The sequence below is a fragment of the Rhipicephalus microplus genome, chromosome 5 (assembly GCF_043290135.1).
Source record: "Rhipicephalus microplus isolate Deutch F79 chromosome 5, USDA_Rmic, whole genome shotgun sequence".
NCBI lineage: Eukaryota > Metazoa > Arthropoda > Arachnida > Ixodida > Ixodidae > Rhipicephalus > Rhipicephalus microplus.
The window spans coordinates 128,874,011-128,901,876 of record NC_134704.1 but is presented as its reverse complement, the minus strand read 5'-3'; the positions used below and the strand labels follow the sequence as shown (position 1 = coordinate 128,901,876).

Genomic DNA, 27,866 nt, shown 5'->3' with positions numbered 1-27,866 from the left:
CGAAGCTCAGAAAGAAAGCCGAATTATCTACACGCAGAAACTGATCCGGGTTTTCTTACTTATTTTCTTTTCCCACGAAAGTGGGGTAAGAGTTCCGTGCGGTTGTTTGGCGAGTTGGCAGCTCGAGCTCTTCGTGCCGGAGTTTCATCTTACCGCGCTTAGGGTACGATTTGAAAGGCGCACACTCTGCATGTCTTCGCGCTTTTTTGAGACCGCGGAAAAAGTTGCCGTGGGCGTGTCACCTTGCGTGAAATGTCTATGAACTGTGTGGCAGCTCGCCGTTTGCAGATAGCACTGTATATGAATAAATGGCTCCTATGTGGTGTTGCGACAGGTCAGAAGGATGATCGTAGGTCTTGGGGCTTTACCTTCTTTTCGATCGCGAAACACTCCCAACTTTATGCTGCAAAATTTCGAGATTTGAGCGTGTCGTAGCTTGCATAGGTTCAGCTGCGATTCTCGATTCCCAGACAACGCTCCGACAACCTGAGGTTGTCCTGAGGATGACCTACACCGTACGAAAGTATGACCTGAGGAAGCCCTCAAATGAACCTCAAGTGGTCCTAAACCAGTCCGTTTGTCCGGCCTCAGATCGTCCTCAGGGCATCCAGAAAAGAGCACATTATGATGAGTCTAGTACTTTTTGAGGACGAAGCATACAAGACCTAGGCACTCATCAGACCTTACGAAAAGTTGCTCTAATTCTTCTTTTGGAGCGCTGAAATGACAACTGATCAATCAAAAGTGCCTGAACATGCACACTCTTTAAAGCACTGCCTGTGAGGTTTCAGTAACAATTTCTTCAAGTATAGCAATAAAAACAGCAATGCACAGAAAACATGTTTATTTTCAGGAATGAAACTTGGCAGTTTTCACTAGATGAGACTTCTTGCCCTGTGCCTTCAGAGGTCTTCATCCGATGGGCTTGACAACGCGACACTTTGAAGACATTCTGTAGTAATAGAAAGCAGCATATCTTGAAGCACAAGTGAATTTAGAGTATCAATAAGAATATTAAGACAATAACAGCATGCCAGATTTGAAAGCATAAAATGAAAATTATATTACCATAATGTGCAGGTACGAACTAGCCATTATATAATGGTGAAAATGATTTATATAGTTCATGCTTGCATACACATCAAAATTCGAGTAAGGCAAGAAAATTATTTAAACTATAACAGCAAAAGTATCATATGTTATGATAGCTTCAACAGCACAGATAATAAAACTCACCCTCATGGTGAGTGCGAGAAGTTCTTAAGCGCTGCTTCTGGAGCTTTTCCCCAGCATGCCGAAGCCACACTTTAATCACACACTCGATGTCATTTTTTTTTGTTTCCGGAAAATTTCGCCTCACGGCCTCTGAAAAAGTACAAAGTTCATAAAACAGGAATTACACAAACATAATACATTAATATAATGCTACATAGGTTGTTTGAAGAAGTACCTCTAGTCAGCATGATCGACATTTTGATAGGTGGGCACATCATCATTAAAGGTCCTTGCCATCCTTCCCCATGTTAATTTCAAGAGTACTGACATTGACACTATGTGTTGCATTACAAGAAGAACACCACGAAGAAGACATCATTGTAACTTTTTTGAAACCTAGCATGCAAAGAATGATGAGGCGCCTTTGACGAAAATACGTCCATGTATGAAAATGTTGACCAGCTTGTCTTAGGTACTTATTCCTGTTTAGAGATCCTCAGTGATCACTATGAGCTTCCATCTGTTAGTTTTCATCTGTACATAAGATTTCCACTACAGTTAAGAATGCCTAGTAGTGCTACCTGATAATAACTTCTGCAAGTAGTGAATGCTTGCGTATGTGTGCCATGCAAGTATACTAGTGTGCTTGAAGAAGCTGCAGGGTTTCTTACTGACAACAGATATTTCATGCTAAAAATTTTCCACGTTTAAGCACATAATTTTAATTAGCAAGCATCCTAAAAAATTTAATGCTTTCATGAAAAGATTGTTCTTTTGCTATTGACTTCAAATGAAAGATAATGTGGATAACAGACTTAGAAATGTCTGTACTCAAACACGGCTCTTGCAGCACATGGTGTTGTGAAACAAATTACTCACTGCAAATGACATCTGTGACACCTAGATCCACAAACTTCCTTTTGCCTTTTTGGCCTGCCCAGCTGAACTGCACAGCAACCTCAAGGCTTAGCAGAAGCTCCAGCATCCTCCTGGCTGCTGCCCCAAAAGTTGAGCCACCAAGGCCAGCAAGCTGCTGTATCTGTACAGTTTTGAGGTCATTATTTTTTTTAGAAGAGTAGCTTAATGCAGTGACTAGAAAAAAAAATTATAGAAAAATATAATGAATGACGTACAAGCTTTAGCTTAATGTTGCCATCAGCAGCAAGTCTCCCCTCAAGACTTAGAAATTGGTCAATATCCTTGACCGGTGTCAAAACCACATCATCATTTGTCTCATCTTGAAGCCTCACTGTTGTGTTGAAAAGGTGCTGCTGCATGGCATCAACCTGTCGTCCCAGCTGCTCTAGCCTCATCAGGATAGTTTGCGAAATTCGCATGAGTTGACGCACGTATTCTGTAAAGACGTGTTCATGAAGTAATAGCGCTGAATTGCAACATATAAAATGGCAAAAGCTGAGATAACATTGAAAATGAGAAGTGCTACTAAACACAGCAAAACAAGCACACAGTTGTTTATGGCTTCTCTGCACATTATTGTCGGTTTTAGAAATTTGTGCCTACATGGCTTCAGTTATTTTGTTAGCATGCTCAGTGATGCCTTTTTAGGACCTGAATACGCATGCAGAGTTGACACTGAGATGAAGCACCTTCATTGCGTGCTGTGATTCAGTGTACCCATATATTTACAACCTAGTTTTCAACAAAAACTTGGAATAAGTTCAGAAAAATTGTTGAAAGTTAGGTTATTAAGTGAATTTGTGAAAAATAGAATAAGCAGAAACAGATACTTTAATGTTTTAAGCACTGAAACAATGTGTGACCAGACCATACATATAACAGTTGCCATAGTTTTTGCAGCAAAGTGATGCCACTATCACTTTCCCAACGAAAGCAAAAAAAAAATGTTTAAAATATAACTCTTCATTTATGGGGTAAATGAAGAGGCCGTTCTCTGTCATGAACACAAAGGCGACGATGGCCGTCTTCGAGGTCGACCGCACAAGCCTCGGAGGGCAAGTCGCTCTCTCTTTCGGCGTTGCGGGAATCTCGGTCAACGTACCGCGTGTCATTTATGACATCGGCCTCACTGTCAATAAGCTGAAAACTAGCATTGACGCGCCGATTAATTTCACGCCGAAATTTGCGATCCGCGCTCTCAGCCATCTTGAACAGCACAGAGCACAGTAGAATGGTGGCTAGACCAAAGAACACCCACCACCAGAACACGTTGTTAGGCTAGTCAGTTGGTTTGTACATACATACATGAATAAGCAGTAAAGATATACAGCGCGAGGCTGAAAATCAACTGTCCTCTCTTTTTTTATTTATTTACCTTTGCGGCTTACAACTTCAATATGAAAATTTAACAGAAGACACTCACCTGGCATGCTTACGATTCTTTGAGGGCTTCTGCGAGAAGCTTCCTCTATGGCGAGAAGTGTTGTATTGGAATGTTGACTCGACCAATGACTCGACTTGACTTACTGCAGGCCCATAATGATGATGATGATAGTTGCGTCACTTTAAAATGGGTAAACAGTGTCGTAGACATCCAGATTTAAAAGCACCTTGACTGCGCATGGTGACCGCATTAAGGTACTGCTTTTTTTTTGTTAGCACCACCACAACTTCAGTCGCCCATTCGTTTTCCCACAGCGTTCTAGTTCCAATGCTGCTCTATTCACGATAACCTAGGCCAGCCCAGTCGTCAGCATGGTCAGTTGTCGTCTGCTCGATGGGACCGTGCGGCATTGCAACACTGGACACTCGAGAATAACGTGCTCGCTATTCACAGTTTTCACGCCTGCATTCATTTTGGAGCCGACACCGTTTATACTCGCACCAAACTTGGTCTGCCGCACGTGCGTTCATTGGGGAAACGGGTCAGACCACAGTCAGTGCGATATAATTCCGTATGCACGTCGGCGGTAGATCACGACCAACGAAAACGTGCAGGCAGAAAGTTTGGCCTACGATCACTTACAAAGTAAATAAATAAATAATAAATAAAAGAACACGTCTTTCTCGTGTTGGCTTGAAGTGCTTCCTCGTGTAACTATCTCATTTTAATGATCGAGAAGTACTTTACTATTATGACTCGAAAGTAGGCATACGAAATCCCGTGGACTTATTCGTTAACAGCCAGAAAATTAACCAAACACGAATTGCGAAAGCTGCATGCACCTACGAAACATGCATATCCTCAAAACGTCCTCGAGCAGACGATATCAGGACAATTCTTCGTCCTTAAAAAGGTCTCAAAGGGGCATTTTGGGGATAATCCTGCAAGTGTCGACTAGAGGACCAAATGAGGACGTCCTGAAACTGCCGAGGACGTTTGTACCATATGAGGACGACCTCAGGTCGTCGAGTGTTGTCTGGGTTTACCCTGCGGGGACGCCATGAACGTGATTAAAATGTCATAGGACATATTCCGAAGGTTGATTTAAATATGAACAGAAAGCAACAAGCTAATAACCACGTAACTAAGAACGTGTGTTGCTATCTATGTGTTGCTGCTCAAATACAAAACCTAACTACCCTGCGTAAAACTGCTTTTGCATCTGAATACTTATACAAGACATGCCTTAGCTGCTATGTTTGATATTTATTGCGTCAAAGAGTGTTACTGTCGCAACTTGCGCTATATCGATTTTGCATAGTCCTAAATGAGTGCCGTGCCCCGCCACGGTGGTCTAGTGGCTAAGGTACTTGGCTGCTGACCGCAGGTTCGAATGCCGGCTGCGGCGGCTGCATTTCCGGTGGAGGCAGAAATGTTGTAGGCCCGTGTGCTCAGATTTGGGTGCATGTTAAAGAACCCCAGGTAGTCGAAATTTTTGGAGCCCTCCACTACGTCGTCTCTCACAATCATATGGTGGTTTTGCGACGTTTAACCCCACATATCAATCAATCAATTAAACGAGTGCCGATACAACAAACAGCCAGGTCTGCACGGAACACTCAACACAGTCACAGTGAAAGCTGGGAGAGGGGCCCTTCTAGCATCCATTGTAAACTAACTTGGGGCAGCTGCTACGCTTACACGGTATCCACTATGCCAAAAGTCATTATTTTTGCCAAGCAGGGAGTCGCCCACAGCGCCATAGTTCATTATCCTGCACATGCAGAGAAGCAAGGTGCCCACTACGCAACTGTAAGCCATTGCATGCACTTGATTCATGCTGTGGCTGATGACAATAAAGAAATTATGGTTGAGCCACTTCTGAGATGCTTTAAACAACAGATTATGCAATTCGCAGTATGTGACACCTGGTTGTTATTTTATTCTTCTACCATGCATATTACATCTCTTAATATGGTTCCTAGCCCAGCACAATGCGTGTGTAGGGTCTCCTTGCGAAGCAATTTTAAGCACCTGGTGCCGCTGTATAGTAGAATGCTTGCTTGCTCCACAAAGGGCCTGGGTTCAAATCTCCCATAATCCTGGATATTTTTTATCATACCTAGCAGTAGTGATAACGAGCACGGGGGACAACGGACAACTTTAGTACCAAATCGCCTGTTTTTTTTTTTTTTGTTTTGTTTGTTTTTTTTTTTTTTTGATCTCGTAACGGTTTTTGCTTTAAAACTGCCACATCAAGACTGTTGCATCCAGTTGCTATGAGCCCATACGTGCCATTTATACAGTAGCAATCACAGTTGCAACTTAAATCATATTTTAAATAAGTTTTATAGTATGTGTGAGCACCAAATCATAAACCAAAGCATCGATTGATCGATATACATGTCAATGTGTATCCTGCTGGTAAACATTGTACGTCATGAGTTTTGGTAATACATTTCAGCTGTTTTAAACATCATTGGGCAAGATTTCAGCCAGCGCACTTCTCTATGTCCTGTACCAGCTGCCCTCTAGAGACATTTAGTTTTCATTTGCTGATAGTTGGAACCTTTCATATTTTAGTGATCTCACATTATCTTTTTGATGTCAAGGAGCCTTTTATTGTGATTCGCACATAGTGCCACAACTCACCAAAAAAATAAACCTTAGCAACACAGCTCTTACATTTCTCCTTTTCTTTTGTGTAAGATTAACTTATTCTTCCTTCCCCGGTCCTGCAAAATTAGGATATTATCGAAAAATATTGTCGCAGATCCAACACGTCCTGTTGCAGTATAGCAAAGTGAACCCTTTTCGTACCTTCATATTCAGCCCAACACTCATATGTGCATGATTTAATGCTTTTCTTGCTGGGCTTCTTTCACTCACTTCTCATAAAAAGGTATGGTGCCCACAGCTTCGATAAACATACGTGATTGAATGTGTCTCAGAGGAATTCCTGAGCTGTGCTATTACTTAAAGTGTAGGCAGGAAGGATGTTAGGTGTGTGTGCAACCTGGGGGTGAACATAAAAAACGGGAGGCTAAAACCATCAGTCACTTGGCCAAAATGCAAACCCCATGTCTGAAGTCGTATGCAATTGCATTCGATCTGCTGCTTTGTTATTCTTTGTGAACTATGTAGTTGACTACAGCTATCATTGGCAAAAGCAGAAGAGGTGCAGAGAAAAGGATCTGACTTTTAAAATATGTCGTGGGTAGTCTGGACAAAGATATATGCAGCAACGTGCAAATCATAAGCGCTACCTTCTGCAGCAAGAAAATGCTTTTATAAATTGAAGAGATTGTAAAGGAGCTCCTCTCCTCTCACTTCATTTTTTTTTTTTTTTTTCAGATTACTTATATTGAAAAAATTCCAGGAAGCACATGTTACATCTAACAGATGGGGTATAGTCACGATTTTATAACTCTGCAGATGTTACCTTCCAATATATGTGGCGTGCCTTCACACGCGAATACAAATTAGTGTAGTTACAAATACGGCACTGCTGGAGCAAGGACGAAGACGATGTTTGTTGTGGCTGAGGCTGGTGCTGCTTCTGCCGAAACGACTGGCTGCTGTCTGGTTGCTGTCACATTAACCGACACCGATAGCCATGCGCCTTTGCGCCAGTGCCCATATCGAGTTTCTCATGCTGAACACCATGTCATTGATGATCATGTGAACAATGTGCTTCGACGTGGCATAATACAACCTTCAAACAGCCCTTGGGCCTCTCCCATTGTACTGGTGAAAAAGAAGGATGGCAGCATCAGATTCTGCGTTGATTATAGGCGTCTCAATAAGATCACGCGTCAGGACGTTTATCCGCTGCTTAGAATCAATGATGCCCTCGATTGCTCGCAAAGAGCAGAGTTCTTTTCTTCTTTAGACCTTCGATCTGGTTACTGGCAGGTCCTTATGAATGAAGCCAACCGCTCCAAGACTGCATTTGTAACACCTGACGGATTGTACGAGTTCAATGTGATGCCGTTCGGCCTCTGAAATGCGCCTGCCGCCTTCGAACATCTCATGGCCAACATCCTCAGATGCTTTAAGTGGAACACATGCCTGTGCTATTTGGATGACGTCGTCATATTCTCGAAATACTTCGACCCCCAACTCAGCCGCCTCGCAAGCATCCTGACTAGTGAGATGCTGGACTGCAGCTGAATTTGAAAAAATGCCACGTGGCCGCCCACCAGCTTATCATCTTCGGGCAAGCATGGTGTCCGTCCTGATCCAGCCAGGCTTCCCGCTGTCACAGATTTTCCCAGGCCGGCTACACTAAAAGAACTCCGCAGCTTCATCAGGCTCTGCTCATATTTTCGCTGTTTTGTGGGCGATTTTGCCTCCATAAACGCACCCCTGACACAGCTACTTGCCGGCAACCAAGACATCTCGGCATGGTCCCCCACGTGCGATGCAGCAGTCGCCTCTTTACGCCATCTTCTCACATCACAACCTATTCTACGCCACTTTGATCCAGACGCTCCAACCAAAATCTATGCGGACACTAGTGGAGTAGGCCTCAGCGCTCTTCTTGCCCAGTGTAAATCTGGTTTTGATCAGTATGTTGTTTCCTATGCTACTCGCACCCTCACTAAAGCGGAAAAGAACTACTCAGTCATGGAAAAAAATGTCTTGCCATCGTTTGGGCAATCACAAACTTGACGTCGTGACTGATAGCCACGCATTGTGTTGGTTGTCGTCATTAAAAGATTCATCTGGTCGCTTAGCTCACTGGGCGCTACGTCTTCAAGATTACGACATTTGTGTAGTCTATCGGTCAGGCTGCAAGCATTCGGACGTCGATGCCCTTTCTCGCCCGCCACTTCCCCATGAATATATTACAGCGTCTATTTCCAGCTGCGAATGTTCTTCACTTGAACATGTCGACATGTCCTCTAAACAACAGCAGGATCCATGGATAGCGTCTCTCCTAGAGTATCTATCTCAGACGTCTCCACGTACTGACATTCGTTCACTTCCACGAATAGCCCGTCATTTTACAATTGGTGACGGCCTTCTGTACCGGTGAAACTACTTATCTGATGGGCGCAAATGGTTGCTGGTAATCCCTCGCCACCTACGTTCTGGCGTGTGTGCCTCCTTCCATGCAGATCCTCATTGTGCCCACGCTGGTGTGGTTAAGACGTATGTTTGCCTACGGATTCGATATTACTGACGCAGAATGTACCACTTTGTTCGACGGTACGTCCGTTCATGTTGCTTGTGCCAACGACGGAAGAGCTCCCCACGCATAACCACAGGGCAATTCGAGACACTGCCTTGTTGTTCTCGGCCTTTTGACCGCATCGGAATGGACTTGTACGGCCCCTACTATACACACCAAATGAAAACCGCTGGGTCATCGTACCCGTGGACTATCTTAGGGGCTGCGCTGAAACTTCGACGCTTCCCGAGGCCACCGTACGTTAAGTCGGCTTGTTCATTCTGCGCAACCTCGTCCTTCGGCATGGTGCACCCTGTGAACTTCTCAGTGACCGTGGGCATTTCCTCTTGTCGGAAGCTGTAGAAGCCCTCCTGTGCGAATGCAACATCGTGCATCGAAAAACCACTGCATATCACCCCCAAACTAACGGGATGACCGACCGATTTAATCGCACGCTAGGGTATATGCTCTTCATGTATGTTTCCGATGACCACACAAATTGGGACCGCATAATGCCATTCGTTACTTATGCTTATAACAGGCCCATCCAATCTATAACTGGATTCTCCCTGTTTTTTCTTTTTTATGGTCGGGAACCGTCCTCGTTCTTGGACACTATCCTTCTGTACCACCCAGACCCTTCAGAATCGACGACTTTGGCCCAAGCCGCCACTTATGCTGAAAAATGTCGGCAGCTTGCACGTTCGCTTGCCACGCACGATCAGGCTCGCCAGAAGCACACTTGTGACCGACGTTCATCCCCTTCGTCATACGCCCCTGGAAGAATTGTATGGCTCCGCGTGCCATCGTCTGCCCCCAGCCTTTCCTCAGAGTTCATACCCAAGTATGATGGTCCGTACCGGTTCCTGCACCAGACTTCGCCAGTCAATTACATTGTTGAGCCTATTCAGCCATCTACAGACAAACGACAATGCGGGCGCGAAACTGTGTACGTCGACCGTTTGAAACCTCACTACGACCCACCAGTCCTGCCTGTACTATGGGTCGCCAGGATCACTCCTTTTCGACTGGGGAGTCATTGTAGTGACAAATATGGGCACTGCTGGAGCAACGACGAAGACGATGCTTGTTGTGGCTGAGACGCGTGCTGCTTCTGCCGAAACGACTGGCTGCTGTCTCGTTGCTGTCCGGCAAATGAAACGGTTGCCTTACCTGGGCGTCTAAAAGTATTCTCACATTAGAAATGTTAAAGGTGGGGGGGTGGATGGAATAACTCTGCTCAGACTACACCTAGGTTATAACAGTATCCTTAGTACCGTCCTCTAATATGCTATCAGTCAATCAATCGATCACATATGTTATTCAAATTAGCCCAGCTATTGTCTCACTACGCATTTTTGCATTTTTTTTTGTAATATTTATATGAAAGTCATTGAAGGCGGCCCCAAGATAGCACTTTATTCTAAGCTGAGTGGAAGCTTCGTTCGTTTGGTTGCCCTGCATTTCTTGATTCCAGTGCTGCACGCAGTGCGTTAAAGAGACACTTGAGGCAACTATTAAGTCGATTTTGATTGTTGAAATAGCGGTACAGAAACGTCGTAGTGTTACTTTTGTGCCAAGGAAGGACCTATTTTGAAATAAAGTTACGTTCTAGTGGTCCGCATCGGGTCTGCGCACTTCAAGTTATCCGCCCCAAGAAGCGGTCCGACAGGACCGACTCACGTGTCTGTTGCCGTGCATAACGTTGCCTGGCTTTACTGCGCTAGTAGCAGCAGACTAAAACCAGTGGGAGCCACAGCGGCAACAACGGGCATTGATCAATTCCCATCATTGGCCCCGATATTGCAGACGCTTTTCAATTCAACTGCGCCCCGCTAGATGGCACCATCTGTCCAGCATAACTACGTGAAAATTGAATTTTTGAACCCCTCGCGCCATTCCCTATAGTAATGACCGGCAGTTCTTTTTTCCATGAATCAGACAGAAACGAACAGGCAGCATTTTATTGCATCTCTTGATGCACGGAAGGTTCTTTATTTATTGCAGCTAGATCTATTACTAGTGATTAATTGTAGGCAGTCCGTCTGATGCCCCCTGGATCATCTTGAGAATGTCATACTGAGGCACATGTGTTCTTGTGCATTTACCTCAATTTCTCGGTAAGCAGGGCATTGTTGTTAATAATATTGTCATTTTAGGTGTCGTCGTAGATTGAGCTTTCACTCTGTCATAAATCTTTATTTCACTTTCATTATCATCAGCCTGACTACGTCCACTGCAGGACAAAGGCCACTCCCATGTTCCGCCAGTCAACTCAGTCCTGTGCTTGCTGCTGCCAATTTATACCCGCAAACTTCTTAATCTCATCTGCCCACCTAACCTTCTGTCTCCCCCTAACTCGCTTGCCTTCTCTCAGAATCCAGTTAGTTACCCTTAATAACCAGCAGTTATCCTGTCTACGCGCTACATGCCCGGCGCATGTACATTTCCTCTTCTTGATTTCAACTATGATATCCTTAACCCCCGTTTGTTCGCTAATCCACTCTGCTCTCTTCTTCTCTCTTAAGGTTACACCTACCATTTTTCTTTCCATTGCTCGCTGCATCGTCCTCAATTTAAGCTGAACCTTTTTTGTAAGTCTCCAGGTTTCTGCTCCGTAGCTAAGTACCAGCAAGATACAGCTGTGATATACCTTCCTCTTGAGGGATAGTGGTAATCTACCTGTCATAATTTGAGAGGGCTTGACAAATGTGCTCCACCCCATTCTTATTCTTCTAGTTACTTCAATCTCGTGGTTCGACTCTGCGGTTATCACCTGCCCTAAGTTGACATAGTCTTTTACAGCTTGACGTGCACTATTACCTATCTCGAAGCGCTGCTCTCTTTTGAGGTTGTTGTACATTACTTTCGTTTTCTGCAGATTAATTTTAAGACCCACCTTTCTGCTCTCCTTGTCTAACTCCGTAACCATAAGCAGCAATTCGTCCCCTGAGTTACTCAGCAATGCAATGTCATCGGCGAAGCGCAGGTTACTGAGGCACTCTCCATTAACTCTTATGCTTAACTGTTCCCATTCTAGGCCTCTGAAAACCTCCTGTAAGCACGTGGTAAATAGCATTGGCGATATTGTATCTCCCTGCCTTACACCCTTCTTGATTAGTATTCTGTTGCTTTCTTTATGAAGCAATATGGTAGCAGCTGATCCCCTGTAGATTTCTTCCAGAATGTTTATATATAACTTCATCGACGCCCTGATTCCGCAGGGTCTGCATGACTGCTGATATTTCTACTGAATCAAACGCCTTTTCGTAATCTATGAAAGCTATGTATAGTGGTTGGCTATATTCTGAGCATTTCTCTATTACCTGATTGATAGTATGAATGTGGTCGATTGCCGAGTAGCCTGTTCGAAATCCTGCTTATTCCTTTGGTTGATTAAATTCTAATGTTTTCTCAACTCTGCTAGCAATTATCTTTGTAAATAGCTTGTGTACTGTGGAGAGCAAGCTGATCAGCCTGTAATTCTTCAAGTCCTTTTCATCTCCTTTCTTATGTATTAAGATGATGTTGGTGTTCTTCCAAGACTCTGGTACTCTTCCCGTCAGGAGGCACCTCAGAAACAGGGTGGCTAGTTTTTCTAACACAATCTGTCCTCCATCTTTCAGCAGATCCGATGCTACCTTGTCCTCACCAGCAGGTTTACCTCTTTGCATGCTCTCCAAGGCTTTTCTGACTTCTATCATTACTGGTGGGGTGTCATCTTGGTTACTGCTAGTTCTTATAGTATTAAGGTCGGGGTTGTCCCGGCTACTGTACAGGTCTCTGTAAAACTCCTCCGCTATTTTAACTATCCTATCCATATTGGTAGTTATTTTGACTTCTTTGTCCCTTAGTGCATACATTCGATTTCTGCCTATCCCAAGTTTCCTCTTCACTGCTTTGACGCTTCGTCCATTTTTCAGAGCGTGTTCAATTCTCTCCATGTTATACCTTCTTACATTGGATACCTTACGCTTATTAATCAACTTAGAAAGCTTTGCCAGTTCTATTTTGTTTGTTGTACTAGAGACTTTCATGCTTTGACGCTTTTTAATGAGGTTCTTTGTCTCCTCGGACAGCTTGCCATTGTCCCGTCTAGACACCGTACCTCCAACTTTCACTGCACACTCCGTAATGATACTCGTCAGATTATCATTCAATGCGTCAAGGCTAAGGCTGGTTTCCTCGATGAGAGCCGAGTACCTGTTCTGGTTTCACTATAGTGTCCCTTTAATGCACATGCCCACTTAATTGAACGTGATACCAAGTTTCACTGAATATATTGTGTGCCACATTCTGTAAAATGAGTAGCAGTCAACAAATAGTTCATCATTCATTGTAGTGTCTGTCGCCAATCTTTAGCTTTGCTTTGGTGATTGCCAAGTCTCAAGGAAATACAGAGTTGGGTGGCCTGCCTTGTTTCTTTTTTTTTTTCCACTTTTGCCTCGGTCTAGCTATCTCTGTTTTGTCAGTATTTATTTCCATCTCTATCTGTATCCATTTCTTTTTCTTTTCTGTCTATTTATTGCTTCCTTTTTTGTTCTTTGTCTGTCATTCTTCTACCTCTTTGTGTCTCTTCTTTTCTGTATCTTTCTCTGTCCAGTTCTGTCTGCATCCTTCTATCCTTGTATGTCTTTGTTCCCTTTCTTTCTTTCTTTTTACTGTTTCTCTCCCTCCCTGTGTACTCGTTCCCTTGTCCGTCAGAGTTACTGGCACCTCATTGCTTACAATTCAGCACACCTGTTTTGTGAAAGAAGCAGAAGATGACAAAGAGCGTATGCCAGTTCATGGTGAGGATAGTTTTTTGTTCGCTCTGTTCTTATACTAGCGAGCGCGCTCACACGACTCCAGCGCCAACCCACTAGTGACAAGTCACTCCAGGAGCTTCTAGGTCTTCTCCGGTGCACCAGCTGTGCACCGCGTGACGTCACTGCTCCTCGGGCGTGTGAAGCACACTCTCAATCTGCACAACCTTGGCCAGTGTAGCTTACACTACAAAAATTGATTACCATACAGACCAACCACACAGCTTTCATCAGAAACGATCAACTTGGGTTCAGTCTATCACTATCATGTGCAGGTCTTCTCACAATGGGTGGTAGGGATGACGACAGCCTGGTCCGGCTACGGCGCTTCCTGCGAACGGGCCTAGAGGGCAGTCGCTACCAAGCCGGAGGGGTGGGGGCAGCCGGCGCCAAGTTTTCGAGCGAGTCTGCACCGACACTGCACGCATTGGTTGAGGGGACGATGGCCCCGGTGGTGTTGCAAGAGATCCTCCGACTGGTCGACAACACTGATGAGAACTCTTCCCGGCAGGCGACGTGCCCAGAAGCCATAGCGTATGCACTGGCGCTCTGTGCGGCCTCGGACCACCGGCCAACCAAGGCAGCTGCTTACACCGCCTTTCCACAGGTAAGTGTGCTCTGCTCAGTAGAAAATGAATGTTGAGCTAGTCACACTGGCATGATAACTTTAAGGTAATTAGAGGGGGGCTTGCAGCACTTCTTTTATGTTGTAAGGAAAGCAGACCTTTTGATAAAATACGAAATTAAAATAGACTTTATTGCCTGTTCATTGCAAAAGTTGAAGGAGCGAGCGCCCAGTGTAGTTGTAATTAAAATAAGAAACAATAAAAAACGTAGTTTTCAGTGCTAATCATATGGTTGTGCAAATGTTATAGAAATAAAAAAACTAAGCGAACATTATCAATTTTGACTGTGTATTCAAGACTTGCTATTCAGAAATGCAAATATTATTCCTCTAGTTTCGAGCTGTCCTAGGTAGAGCGCAAAACCGAAGCAAGTGAACGGAAAATGGCAGGTATTATAGTGAACAAAAAGAGTTAAAAATATGCATAGAGCATGATATGTAACTCAAGGGCGTAGATTTAACCAGCAAAGCCACAGCTCATTTGCCTTCACGTTGACCATGGTATCAATCCTAGCTGCGGTAAGCACATGCTAATGAAGCTTGTGTAAAATAATAGGCTTTTGATTCCCAGAATGTCAATGCACACTGATACTTGCTATGTTTGGCCTCATATAATGAGACTGCAGTTTCAGAAATAATTTGGTCTACTTTTGTGGCGTTATCGCTGGTAATGCTTTGTTGCACTAATATTGTATGTTACTGTGGTACACTCTACAGAAGCAATACAACAAGATAAGTTTTATCTTGGCTCTGCCATCATTGCAGTCAATGCGCATTCACATTTTGTTAGTCCAGAGTCATAGAACCGGGGCACAAGGAATAATGTGCATCCAGATGCTAATACCAATGGTGAACTATTGAACACTCATCAATAGAGCCCTCCCAGATCGCCAAAATGTATTGCAAACATCGGCAATGGTAAAGCTTGGGATGTTTGTAGGAAGTTCCATTGGATATTATGACCAAACTCTACAAAAAAAAAATGAAGTATTTGGGGAGTGTTTCTGTTACACAACAATAGTCATCTACTTCTAGTACTTTCCTCGCACTATCACTCCTGTTCCGGCAGTTCGCGGTGGTGAACGGTGCGCGCATTATCAGTGTGACATAGCATGCCCGACAAGAAAGTGGCCAGCGCCAAGTTTTCTAGAAAGGAAATGTGGGCAAGTCAGATGACGATTGTTGTGTAGCAGAACTGCTCCCCGAACACTCCTTTTTTTCTTACAATGCACTGAGAAGTGTAGAACTGAACATCGAATTTAGTGCTGGCTAATAGACATCACCTGCCACTGGAGCGAGATCACGGACAGCACTGGAGCCACAAAGGCCATAGTTGTGCGTTTGTTACTTAGCCTGTATGTGTACTGCTACTTACCGTGTATGTCACTGTGCGGCGATATGACCCTGCAGGTGTAGCAAATCCTAAGAATCAAGAAAATGATGCTTATGGCCAGGGCATGTGGCACAAAGGCAAGGTAACTACTGCTCTTTAGGAGTAACGCATTGGATTTCAAAAGAAGTTAAGAATGAGAGGGGGAGGCAGCAAGTTAGGTTGGCAGGTGAGATTTAGAAGGTTGCAGGGGTAATGTGACTGCAGCAAGCACAGGGCCAGGTTAATTGGCGAAACATTGTAGAGATCTTTTGCTCTGCATTGAGCATATCCAGGCTGATTATGATGATGATATGTAATGATGTGCCTATGCTGGTCGCTGACAGCCTGTTTGACCATCCCACAGATTTGCAAGTGCCCTGCGCAGCTTTTTGCTGTCACCCGCTATCTGGAGGAGGTGAGCGAGGGGACAGGCTGGGGCCGTGCCCACCGGCGAGCCGTGGCCCGGTGGTACACGGCCACTGAGGGTAGCGGAGCCCGGCAGCTTGCGGCGCAGACAACGCGTGTGGTGAGGCGACACCGGTGGACGCACGCCGATCTACTGAGGCTTGCGCACGTCAGGCCACCACAGCACCGGCCAGGTACGCAGTGGGCTTTTCTCTCTGGTCACCTTGCGACACCTTCCCGGGCCTGTTTGTAAAGTTTTCGCAGAGCAGTGTTACGACAATGACAATTTCTAATGAAAGGCGGCTTGTCTCGAGTAGACATCATCACCAACTAGGCTCCAACAGAAGTATGTCTGAAGCAGGTTAACTAAAAAACAGAAGTAAATAAGCTGGAACCAGGAAGACGTGAACACAGAATAGGAAGTGTTAACACCCAACAGATTCAATGTAGTATGGCAGCAGTAACATGTACCCCAAAAGTCTCTTAGCAGTACTGGGGTGTAATTTTGATGAAGAGCTCTTCTTTTTTTCTGCATTGAGCCAGGCAACACCCTGGGAAACATGGAAGTTTACACTACTGGTACACTCGTATTCTAGAGAGCAGTGTTTAGTTGCCTTTTTACCAGCAATAAGACAGGTAATCGGCGCCCACAAGCCACGACTTTGTTAGTGGATTGCCTTCTGGTTTGGTAACCTGGGGCTCACTTCACTCCACTGTATCAGTTGCATGCTCGATGTTCAATGTATTGAACTTGTTAAATTACTCCCATACCTACCTGTATCTGCAAATTTCATAGTGAGTCTGATGCAGACGTGAGTGAAACTCCGCATTTTAGATGAGACAGCATTTTCTTTAAGGTTTAGTCCAGCAATGTTTGCGTTATTTGAGGCTGCTTTACATTCAAAGCCAGCTCAGTTAACCTAAAGATGTAGAAGTGCAAATATAGTATTTAAGAAAGGGAAATACCGTATTTACTCGCGTAATCCTTGCTCTCGCACAATTCTTGCACCTCCACATTGCCCAACAAAAGTATGATTTCTTTTCCCCTGGGTAATTATTGCACCCCTGAAAATTGAAGCAGTAATGTCATCTCATCCTTCCAATCACTGATGATGATAGCGTACTACAGTTTGGCACCATCTCTTAAGTATCATATGTACTATCAACGCACGAAGCCTCAATCCAAGCCAAGTCAGTGGCAAGTGTACATTGCGGCGTATATTGTGTGTTGTGTCCGTTCTGTGGTTGTGTTATGGGGCGATATGGAAGCTACACGGCTGCCTTCAAGTTGAAAGTGATTGATCATGCACCAAACAGTGGCAACAGGGCTGTTGGTAGGCACTTCAAAGTTGATCAGTTTTGTGTTTGCTACTGGCGACAGCAGCACGAGCAGCTGGAAGCCACCATGTTGCGTTGGGTCTTCTGTAGCCTAAGACTGGGATAGATGATAAACTTTATTTTGTTAAAAGGCGACTGCGGACGACTCTCTCTATGTTAGAAGGCTATGAGATGGAAGTTGATGTCATACGCTGACCTTTTGCGGGCTCCCGTTGAGTGACGAACACTTACGCTACAGCCGCAACGTCCACAAGCATCGTGTATGTATATTCTAATTCTCAACTGTATGCTTGCAGCTTTTCTGTCTCAAATAAATCTTGCCTTGCATTGAACCTGTGGTTTTATTGTTAAGGTAAGTGTTAATTAGTCCTTCTTAAAGCTTGCAGTTAGTTGCTGGCATAGAAGTACCAATGCGCGACGACTTCATTTTCTTTTTTGCTCTGTACGTACTTGTGGAAAGTTTTGTTGTGTAATTTTCGCACCCCCCAACTTTTCATTGGTCTTCTGCAAAAAGAAGTGCGAGGATTATGCGACTAAATACAGTAATCGGAGATATGCGGAATAATGAACTTTTAGAACATGGGGGAGGCCGACAGTGCCATTAATTCTGGTAGCTCAGGTACATCCAGAAAGGACTACAACTCTACATGTGCAATGGGAGTATAAAAACAAACAGTATTATCTACCAAAAAATAGCATGAAGCTGTAAAGGGAAACCGCTTGGCATCCTCTCAATTAAATCTTGTGTAAAAACGAGTAGACGACGCTTTTGAGTGGAGGAATCTGTCCTTTTTGAATATGCAGAGCTCCACAGAAATTATTTGCCTTTGTGCGGAAAACTGACCCTTGCTGCTAGCACTCGCACAATTTGTAACATGTACCTCAGTGGTTGTGGTGTTACACCAATCAGTGCCAAGTTTTGGGTTCACTTCCCAGTGGTGGTAACCTTATTCTGATGTATCGAAGTTAAAATAGCCTTACTTACCTAATCTGCATTAGGAGCATATCAAGAGAACCCCAAGTAATCCACATGCTTGTCTAAATGTAGCGCTAGCTTTGTGTTTTTCAGTAACCGTTCTTGAACATTTGCATGCTGAATATGATTGACTGTTTACAATGTGGCAGCTTTACCATCCTTGTACAGTTCTGAACTAAGCTCAGCCACTATCTTGCAATGTCTTCAGCCCAGAGATATGCTAGTCATATCCACAACTCGTGGCTGGCTCATGCTATTAATGATGTAGTTGGACCATTTATGTAATTACCCTTAAAGAAGATCGAAAAGCTTGATGGGACCTTAGCATAGGAAAAGGCATTGCTACAAGACAGCAGCCCTGGTATCACCCCTCTTTCACTTCAGTACTCTTCATTGCCCGCCCTCCCCCCTGGGGCAGTTAGAGAACATGAATCAGCATAATCATCGTCATCAGCATGACTACACCCACTGCATAACAGAGGCCTCTCCATATTCTGCCAGCCAACTCTGTCCTGTGCTTGCTGCTGCCACTTTATACCCGCAAACCTCCTAATCTCATCTGCCCACCTAACTTTGTCTCCCCCTCACCCGCTTGCCTTGTCTGGGAATCCAGTCAGTTCACTGGTTATCCTGCCTATGCACTACGTGCCCGGTCCATGTCCATTTCCTCTTCTTGATTTCAACTATGATATCCTTAACCCCAGTTTGTTCCCTGACCCACTCTGATCTCTTCTTGTCTTCTAAAAGGAAGCTGAAGCATTTAAAAAAAAAAGGCTTAGGAGCAAGTAAGGACGGTTTGATCCCTGCTAATTTCAAAAAAGCTTTGTGAGAGTTCTCAAAAGTGAACGCCAGTAGCACTTTCTGGTAAAATAACAGTGACTGTGGCCGCCGGGCTTCTTGAAATGCCGAGTGAACACGATGATGTCATTCTTGGTTTGCCGTGTCATCTGCAACAGCAGCACTGCTGAAGTGTGGCTTCTTCAATTAGTTCCCGCAACGGCGCGTCATGGTTTAGTCACGCCGGAGGCCGTGGTTGAAGATAAAAAAGAGCACTTGCTCCGAGCCAGAGGAAACGAAGATGACGTATGTTTTCACGCCCACACTTTCAGCACGCTCGCTGGGGCGGAGCAAGACAAGCTTTAAATTCGCCTGTTCTAAAGCTCCTGCTGCTACAACCGCGAAAACAATTATGACATCGTCAACAATAATGTTGGTCCTTCCTAAACACAATGTTTGATTGAATTCTAAAATCTCTTCAGTTTCCCTTTAAGATTACCCCTGTCATTTCATTTTTCATTGCTTCCTTTGTCGTCTTCAATTTAGGCTGGGCACTCTTTGTAGGCTTCCAGGTTTCCGCTTTTTAGGTACCGGCGTGATGCAGCTGTTATATACCTTCTTCTTAAGGAATAATAATAACCTACCAGTCATGATTTCAGAATGCTTGCTGAATATGCTCCACCCATTCTTATTCTTCTAGTTGCTGCAGTGTCGTAGTTTGGATCCACAGTTACTACCTGCCCTAAGTGGGCGTACTTTTTTACAACTTCAGGTGCACTGCTAGCTATCTTGAAGCGCTGTTCTTCTCTGAGGTTGTTATACCTTACTTTCATTTTCTACGGATTAACTTTACAACCTATGTTCCTGATCACCTTCTCTAATTTAATAACTATAAGTTGCAACTCGTCTCCTGAGTTACTCAGCCCTGCCTCGGTGGTCTAGTGGCTAAGGTACTCGGCTGCTGACCTGCAGGTCGCGGGATTGAATCCCGGCCGCGGCGGCTACATTTCCGGATGAGCCGGAAATGTTGTAGGCTCGTGTGCTCAGATTTGGGTGCACGTTAAAGAACCCCAAGTGGTCGAAATTTCCGGAGCCCTGGTCGTTTTGGGACGTTAAACCCCACAAATCAATCAATCAACCCTGAGTTACTCAGCAATGCAATGTCATCGGCGAATTGCAGGTTACTAAGGTATCTCCATTAACTCTTATCTTTAACTCTTCCATTCTAGGCCTCTGAAAACCTCCTGTAAGCAAGCTGTAAATAGCTCTGGGGAAATCGTATCCTTCTTGCTTTACACCCTTTCTATTGGTATTCGGTCACTTTCTTTATGGAGCACTATGGTGGCACTTGATCCTCTGTAGATTTCTTCCAGGATGTTTATATATGGTTCGATGCTTCGTCCATGCCTTGATTCCGCAGTGTCTGCATGACTGCTGACATCTCTACTGAATCAAATGCCTTCTGGTAATCTATGAAGGCTTTGTATAGTGCTTGGGTGTATTCTGACCATTTCTATATCACGTGATTGATAGTACTGCGAAAAGGTTTAATAGCCGTTAAAGACAGCGAAGAGACAGCGTGAAAAACCGTCCAGCGACCGGCACAGCAACGAACTGAAGCACAAGCCGAGAGAGCCGGGCGTTGGCGATGCTGCTTGCTGCAGGCCCATCTTCTTCTTCACAATCGCCCCGGCTGAAAAAGGAGCCATCCTGGCGACCTAAGAAGTTTCAGGGAGAGGCTCATGATACGGTTTTAGGCAGGAAACATTGACGATGTCACGTGCACGCCGGCGCATGTCATTCGATCGGGAAACTGGCTCAATTAGGTAATTAACTGGAGAGGTTTTCTCTAAAACGGTGTAAGGCCCCTCGTACCGGGGGACAAGTTTTGATGAGAGTCCGGGAATTTGGTATGTGATAGCAAGCCACACGAGAGACCCTGGGACATAGCTGGGATCCGGAAGAGAGGTGCAACGGTTTTCTTTCTGGCGTTGCTGCTCGTCCGAGGTGAACGCACGGGCGAGCTGGCGGCACTCTTCGGCTTGTCGAGCAGCATCGGAGATAGGTGGACATTTGGAAGCATCAGGACGGTAAGGCAGTAGAGTATCAATTGTATGGGAAGGGTCACGTCCATAAAGAAGAAAGAAAGGTGAAAATCCCGTGGTTGTTTGTATTGCAGTATTATATGCGAATGTGACGTATGGGAGAACACGGTCCCAGTTGCTATGATCAGATGCCACGTACATTGAGAGCATATCTCCCAGCGTGCGGTTAAACCGTTCCGTTAGCTTATTAGTCTGCGGGTGGTATGCTGTCGTTTTCCGATGAATGACGTGGCATTCCGACAGCATAGTTCTGACGACCTCGGATAAGAATGCGCGGCCTCTGTCACTAAGGAGCTCTCGAGGTGCACCATGTCGAAGGATAAAACGACGTAAAATGAAAGAGACCACATCCTGAGCGGTAGCGCTCGGCAAAGCGGCTGTTTCGGCGTAGCGTGTTAGATGGTCGACCGCCACTATAATCCAGCGATTGCCATCTGGTGTCAATGGAAGGGGGCCGTAGAGGTCAACGTCAACGCGATCAAATCGCTTGGCAGGGCACGGAAGTGGCTGCAATTGGCCAGTCACACGTAGCGGTGTTGATTTGCGTCGCTGGCAGTCAGGACAGCACTGCACAAATTTGCATACAAAATTGTACATGCCGCGCCAGTAATAGCGATGACGAAGGCGTTCATATGTTTTGAACACCCCGGCGTGGCCACATTGTGGATCGTCGTGAAGAGAGGCGCATACCTGCGATCGTAAATTGGTGGAATGACCAGTAGCCACCGGCGGCCATCAGGAGCGTAGTTGCGTCGATGAAGTAGTTGATCGCGGATGGCAAAATGGAAAGCTTGACGTCGGAGGGATCGAGATACCGGAAAGTTGGGCGTACCGGATAGATATTCGAGAAGAGATGCGATCCACGGGTCACGACGTTGTTCAGTGGCAATTGAGTCAAATTTTAACGATGACAAGGTCTGGGGGCACGTGTTTCTGCACGTCGGATCTAGTGGCAAAGGTGAGCGGGACAGGGCGTCAGCGTCAGAGTGTTTGCGTCCGCAGCGGTATACGACGCGAATGTCATACTCCTAGATGCGGAGTGCCCATCGCGCAAGGCGGCCAGAAGGGTTTTTCAGCGTGAAGAGCCAGCAAAGCACGTGGTGATCAGTTACTAGATCGAACGGGCGGCCGTATAAATACGGCCGGAACTTTCCAAGCGCCCACACCAAAGCCAAACACTCTTTCTGTCACGCTGTAATTAGTTTCGGCTTTCGTCAGAGTGCGGTTACTCAGGCTACAACGTATCCTGAATAGCCAGGCTTTCGTTGAGCGAGGACAGCGCCTAGCCCGACGCCGCTGGCGTCAGTGTGCACTTCGGTAGGAGCCGTCGGGTCGAAGTGGCGAAGAATGGATGGGGAGGAGAGCAGACGGCGCAGAGTAGTGAAGGCAACGTCACATGCAGGGGACCAGGAGGAGAGGGTCACGTCACCGCGAAGAAGCTGGGTTAATGGTGACATTTTGGATGCAAAATTGCGAATAAAGCGTCGGAAATAAGAGCATAGGCCTACAAAACTGCGAAGTTCCTTCATGGTCGTTGGTTTGGGAAATTCTGGGACTGCTCGAAGTTTTGCTGGGTCAGGCAATACGCCGTGCTTCGACACGATGTGGCCAAGGATGACAAGCTCGCGTGCAGCGAAGCGCCATTTTTTCAGGTTAAGCTGCAGGCCAGCGTTGGTCAGACAAGTCAAAACGTGCCTGAGGCGAAAGAGGTGCGTAGGAAAGTCGTGCGAGAAAACCACGACATCGTCGAGGTAGCAGAGGCATATATTCCACTTGAGGCCACGTAGCGTATTATCCATAAGTCGTTCAAACGTGGCGGGCGCGTTACAAAGCCCAAAGTGCATGACGTTAAACTCATATAGTCCGTCAGGTGTTATAAATGCAGTTTTTTGGCGATCGGCTTCAGCCGTTGGAACTTGCCAGTAGCCAGACCGCAAATCTAGCGAAGAGAAAAATTCCGCTCCGTGAAGGGTGTCAATGGCGTCATCAATGCGCGGCAAAGGATATACGTCCTTGCGGGTTATCTTATTCAAACGACGATAGTCCACGCAAAATCGGATAGATCCGTCTTTCTTACGCACCAGGACGACAGGAGACGCCCAGGGACTGTGAGATGGTCGAATGACGTCTCTACGAAGCATATCTTCGACTTGATCGTTGATGACGCGACGCTCTTCAGTGGAGACACGGTATGGTCTTTGACGGAGTGGCTGGTGTAGGCCGGTGTCAACATGATGCTTGACTTGCGACGTGCGGCCTAGTTGAGGTTGCGACACATCGAAAGAATTCCGGAACTCATGCAGAAGATCAAGCAGGTCGGCATGTTCGGTGGGACTGAGGGTGTCGGGGATGGCGCTGGAAAACGTATCCTTGGACGACTCTTCGAGGGCCGACAGTGATTTTGGGTGGTGGCAGTTGTCATCCGGGACATCAACCAAAGACGAAGGGTCGAGATCTTGCACGCGGCCGAGACATTCCCCCGCAAGCAAAGTGACAGGTGTGAAAAGCGGGTTAAGTATGAACATATTGCTTCTTCCGGCGGCAAGGTCAATCGTTGCGAAAGGCAGCGGCAGAGCTCGACGACTCGTGAAGATATCGGAAGGCATAAAAAAGACTGTAGCGTCTGTGTAGGCGTTGCATGAAACTGGAACAAGTGCGAAATTTTCAGGTGGAATATCGGTATCTTCTTGCACGAACAACTTCGGCGGCTGATGAAGAGCGTCAAGTAAGGGGACATCACAAAAGGGTGAAAACTCAACTTCAGCGCGTGCGCAGTCGATGACGGCATAATGGCGGGATAGGAAGTCCCATCCGAGGATGATGTCATGCTTACAGACAGCGAGGACAATAAACTTCACAATGTAAACAATCCCTTTGATGGGCACTCTTGCAGTGCAGGCTGCGAGAGGCGTTACTTGCTGTGCACTTGCGGTGTGGAGTGACAGTCCAGAAAGCGGCGTCGTGACTTTACGTAATACACGGCAGACATTAGCGGCAATAACAGAAACAGCGGCGCCGGTGTCCACAAGGGCGAAAGTACGATAACCTTCGACAGTTACTGCGACCACGTTAGCAGGAAAGGGGTGAAGGCTTAGACAGTTCGAAAATGGAGCAGTTCTTGCCTCTTGAACTGCGGTGCTTAGTTTTCCTGGTCAGAAGGTCTAGGCCGGCGATGCATGGCAGAGGGCGATCGCCGACGAGGAGAGGGTAAGCGCGGCGTCGCGAAGTCGGGGTCGTTGGGAGGGGCATAGCGAGGTTACGAGGCCGGCCCGCATGGCGCGAAGGGTTGGCTGCCGGGTCGCGACGATCGGATACAGTCGCCGAACGTCTGAGGTCGACGGCGGCAGTAGCGGGCAACGTGTCCGAGAGTGAAGCAGGTGTAGCATATCGGTCGGTTATCGGGCGTCCTCCAAGGATTGGCGACTGGTGGTGCCGCCCAAGGTGCAGTATAAGCAGCCGGGTGTGTGGGCTGTGAGCGCGAGGTGTAGGGTGGTTGCGAAAGCCTACGAACAGCGTCTGCATATGTGAACGGCACTGCTACAGGCTGCATCTCTTGCGAACAGGCGACAGGAGGAGCCACAGGCTGCGCTGCATACGTTAAAGGTGCGGCCACAGGCTGCACGGCTGGCAGATAGGCGACAGGAGCGCCTACCGGCTGCGCTACACGCTGGCAGTGAACACGGCTGGATAGAGGCGGCTCGTGGTGCGCAAGAGGAACAGCTTGGGCAACCTCTTCCGAAATAGCAGTGCGAAGCGGGGCAGGTAGACGGGTGGTGGTCTCGTGAGTGAAGGGCATTAGGGAAAGTTGGCAAGCGACTTCCTCACGGACGAAGGCTCGAACTTGCTGAAGCAACGGTGAATTGTCAGGCAGGGTGTCAAAACTGGACAGTGACTCACCACTATGTTGCAGCTGCCGAGTCAGAGTGCGTTGCTTCTTTAAGGGGGGAGGTGGCTTTGAAAAAAAACTTTTTTATTTGTTGACCTACAGCAATGAAATTTGGCATGCATACTCATAAGTGTCTAGAATAGGGAAATATGCAGTTTCATCATGATAGCTTCAGTAGTTTTCAAGTTACTTAATGCTACACCATCCAATTACATGGTCTGCTCGTGGAAAGCCTAGCGCTGCAACAAAACATGCCAGGAAGCTGCGAATGATGTTGATCTTTACTCAAAAGAAAGCTACAGGGTATGACACTCTCGGAATTTTTTAATAAGTTCTCGTTTTTTTTTAGAGATCATCATGGCTGCCGACACACATTGTCAGAAACAATGGCACGGACAAATCATCGTCTAGAAAAATAACAGGGCCACAAAACAGAAATTGAAGATTGCTGTACCCACAAGCAGTGTTCAGGGATTCAGGAAAAAAAAACAGAATCAAAATCGGTCCAGTCATTCTCGTGCTACTCTTTCCACGAGCAATGCACAATGTCCAAAACACACTTGTGAGAAAAAGCCTGTCGAAGTTTTCGACAGGCTTTTTTTCAATGAACTTTTTTGTTTCTCGTTGGATATTGATGAAAATTGGCACAGACACTAAGAATAACCTCACAGTGCTTCCATAAAAATTTTGAAGCGATACCACGAATACTTTACGAGAAACAAATTATTTCTTCATTGAACCATGTGGAGGGGCTAAGCATAATGTCAAAAAAAAAAAAAAAACAGTATTGAGAAAGCTGCGTTTAAAGTTTCAACTTTTCTTTACGTCTCTAAGACACCTAAAAATTGTGATCTCAGGTTTGTCTTGTGATATTTGACTTCTTTTCATGATTTACTCCATTTCATGAGTTACAAAGAACAAGTATGCATTTCAAACCAAGTTCTTTGTATGAAGGAGTGGTGTGATAGGTATGACAGAAAAGATTGTAATTGAATAAAACCATATACTGAAATTATTAAACATACTTTTTTTTGTGCTGAAGTTGTAATTAGCGTAATTAAGTACTTGATTACAAATATTCACTGAACTTTTTTTTATTTGGGGAGAAGTTTATTGCATCAGAAAAATGGATCACACCATGACGGCCTATGCCTTCTTTCTAAATAACAAAGTTATGGGCAGAAGACTGGTGGCACGGGAATTTCCAGCAGCATAATTAATGACACGAAACGGGCATATAAAAATTCGTGCCCCTGATTCACACATGCTCTTTCGCCGCTCTAGCCGTGAAACGCATCATCATACAGCCGGTCGCGGAAACTCTAATCTACAGCAATTTATTAACCTTGGAACATTCATAGACGTTCGTGGCGATATCAAGCACGGCTCCAAGCACGTCTGAATCGCATCACAAAAGCTTACTGACGGCGCTCCATATGACCGTGGGGTGCGCGGCCGCGTGGACAGTGCAGCTGGCGCGTAATGCACTTGCCGGCGGCGTTCGATGACGATGCGCGAAGTGTGTAACTACGAAGACAAAAAATCGGCACGCACTGCACTTGGCATTGCATTTTCGAATGACGACGCGCGAAGCCGCTGTTCCGAGCGATCCTTGGCAGTGAGGGGGGGGGGGGGGGGTGACGAGCTTGACTGTGTTGTCCGCTGCCGATGCGTAAAATGCCCGTACAATATACAGAGGAGCTAGCGAGTGATGTGGTACATTCCTTGCGAAGAAGCACGTCACCAAGAGTGCGCTTGCGCGTCGTTCCTGCCCGCAGTCTCGCTGTCAGCGGAGTTAGGCCTAAAGCCGACTCCGATGACGCGCCGCACTCGTAGACTGCCGCGCGCCCGCTCGTAGTAATCTGATCGTGCATCCGGTGCGGCCACTCGTAGTAATCAGATCGTGCCGCCGCTTACAGCTTCGTTGCTTGCGAAGAAGCACGTCGCCACGAATGCGCCAGCGCGTCGTTCCTGCCCGCAGTCGGCGGAGTTAGGGCTAAAGACGACTTCAATGACGCGCGGCGCTCGTAGACCGCGCTGACGCTCGTAGTAACCTGATCGCGCATCCGCTTACTGCTCGTAACTAAAGCGTAGTTATATCTTAAGTGATTATCAAGCCGTGAACACGTCACGAAGTGGCGATTTTCGAGAGCCATGTCCTCGCGACGCACAAGCAGCAGACGACGATCTCCCGGAGCGAACATCGGGCCAATGGCGAGGCGAGCTGAGGCAACATGGCGGCCACGGCCAATCAAGGGCCTCAAAACGACCTTCAAACATTTGCTTTTTGCTCGCTTGTTGTTAAAGGGAGGAGCCAGCTGAGGCGGGAAAGTTAAACACGGAGAAATGCTCTTTCCGATGAGCCCAAGAAGCCGGCTCCCGGCCCAAGCATACCGAAGCTATTATTTTTTGAAAATCGCCGTTTTCTCGCCATTTCCAGAAAAATTTTTGCTACCTAGGTGGGTGAAACGAATTTTCCGAAACACTTCTGCGCGGTTTTCAGTGTAGATATTTTGGAACCAGATAGAAAAAGGGTTCCAGAAACTGAAAACTTGAGTTTCAAAAAATCGATTTTTTTGCCATTTTTTGCGATCCCAAAGCCGCGTCCCCCCTTAACTCGTCATAGCTCTGACACAAGCTGACAACTTCAGAAACTGTGCTCGGATTTCTTGCCAAGAGCACTTGAAATGCGCCGTCGTCGATGCCCTTCAGGATGTGTTTGACTTTGTCAGATTCGGGCATGGTGTCATTCGCACGTCGACAAAGGTCGACGACGTCCTCAATATAGCTGGTAAAGGTCTCGCCAGTCTGCTGAGAGCGGACGTGCAAGCGCTGTTCTGCCCGCTGCTTGCGGACAGCCGGCCGACCGAACACTTCAGCACAT

General features: G+C 46.2%; 2 protein-coding genes across 2 annotated transcripts in view; one reads left to right on the top strand and one right to left on the bottom strand.

The window, feature by feature from the left end:
* LOC119174235 (RNA-binding protein Ro60) overlaps positions 1-27,866 on the top strand; it is a 48,725-nt gene that overhangs the window by 339 nt on the left and 20,520 nt on the right. Inside the window, exons 2-3 of the mRNA XM_037425064.2 lie at positions 13,774-14,105; positions 15,860-16,094. Coding sequence (XP_037280961.2) covers positions 13,785-14,105; positions 15,860-16,094 — 556 coding nt within the window. The 5' untranslated portion in view covers positions 13,774-13,784. The remainder of the gene's footprint in view (positions 1-13,773; positions 14,106-15,859; positions 16,095-27,866) is intronic.
* LOC142817935 (uncharacterized) lies at positions 828-2,774 on the bottom strand. Its single transcript, XM_075895941.1, has 4 exons — positions 2,349-2,774; positions 2,095-2,254; positions 1,237-1,365; positions 828-952 (listed from the first exon to the last, which is right to left on the bottom strand). Exons 1-4 carry the CDS (start codon positions 2,550-2,552, stop codon positions 903-905), a joined length of 543 nt encoding a protein of 180 aa, XP_075752056.1. The 5' UTR covers positions 2,553-2,774; the 3' UTR covers positions 828-902.

What these genes read in the sequence shown, in the direction of transcription:
- LOC142817935 (XM_075895941.1), bottom strand. Translation starts at nt 2,552, where the DNA reads ATGCGAATTTCGCAAACTATCCTGATGAGGCTAGAGCAGCTGGGACGA. An exon ending in GCAACATTAAGCTAAAGCTT is followed by an intron (nt 2,255 to 2,348) that starts GTACGTCATTCA and finishes AAAACTGTACAG; the next exon opens with ATACAGCAGCTTGCTGGCCT. An exon ending in TGTCACAGATGTCATTTGCA is followed by an intron (nt 1,366 to 2,094) that starts GTGAGTAATTTG and finishes GTACTTTTTCAG; the next exon opens with AGGCCGTGAGGCGAAATTTT.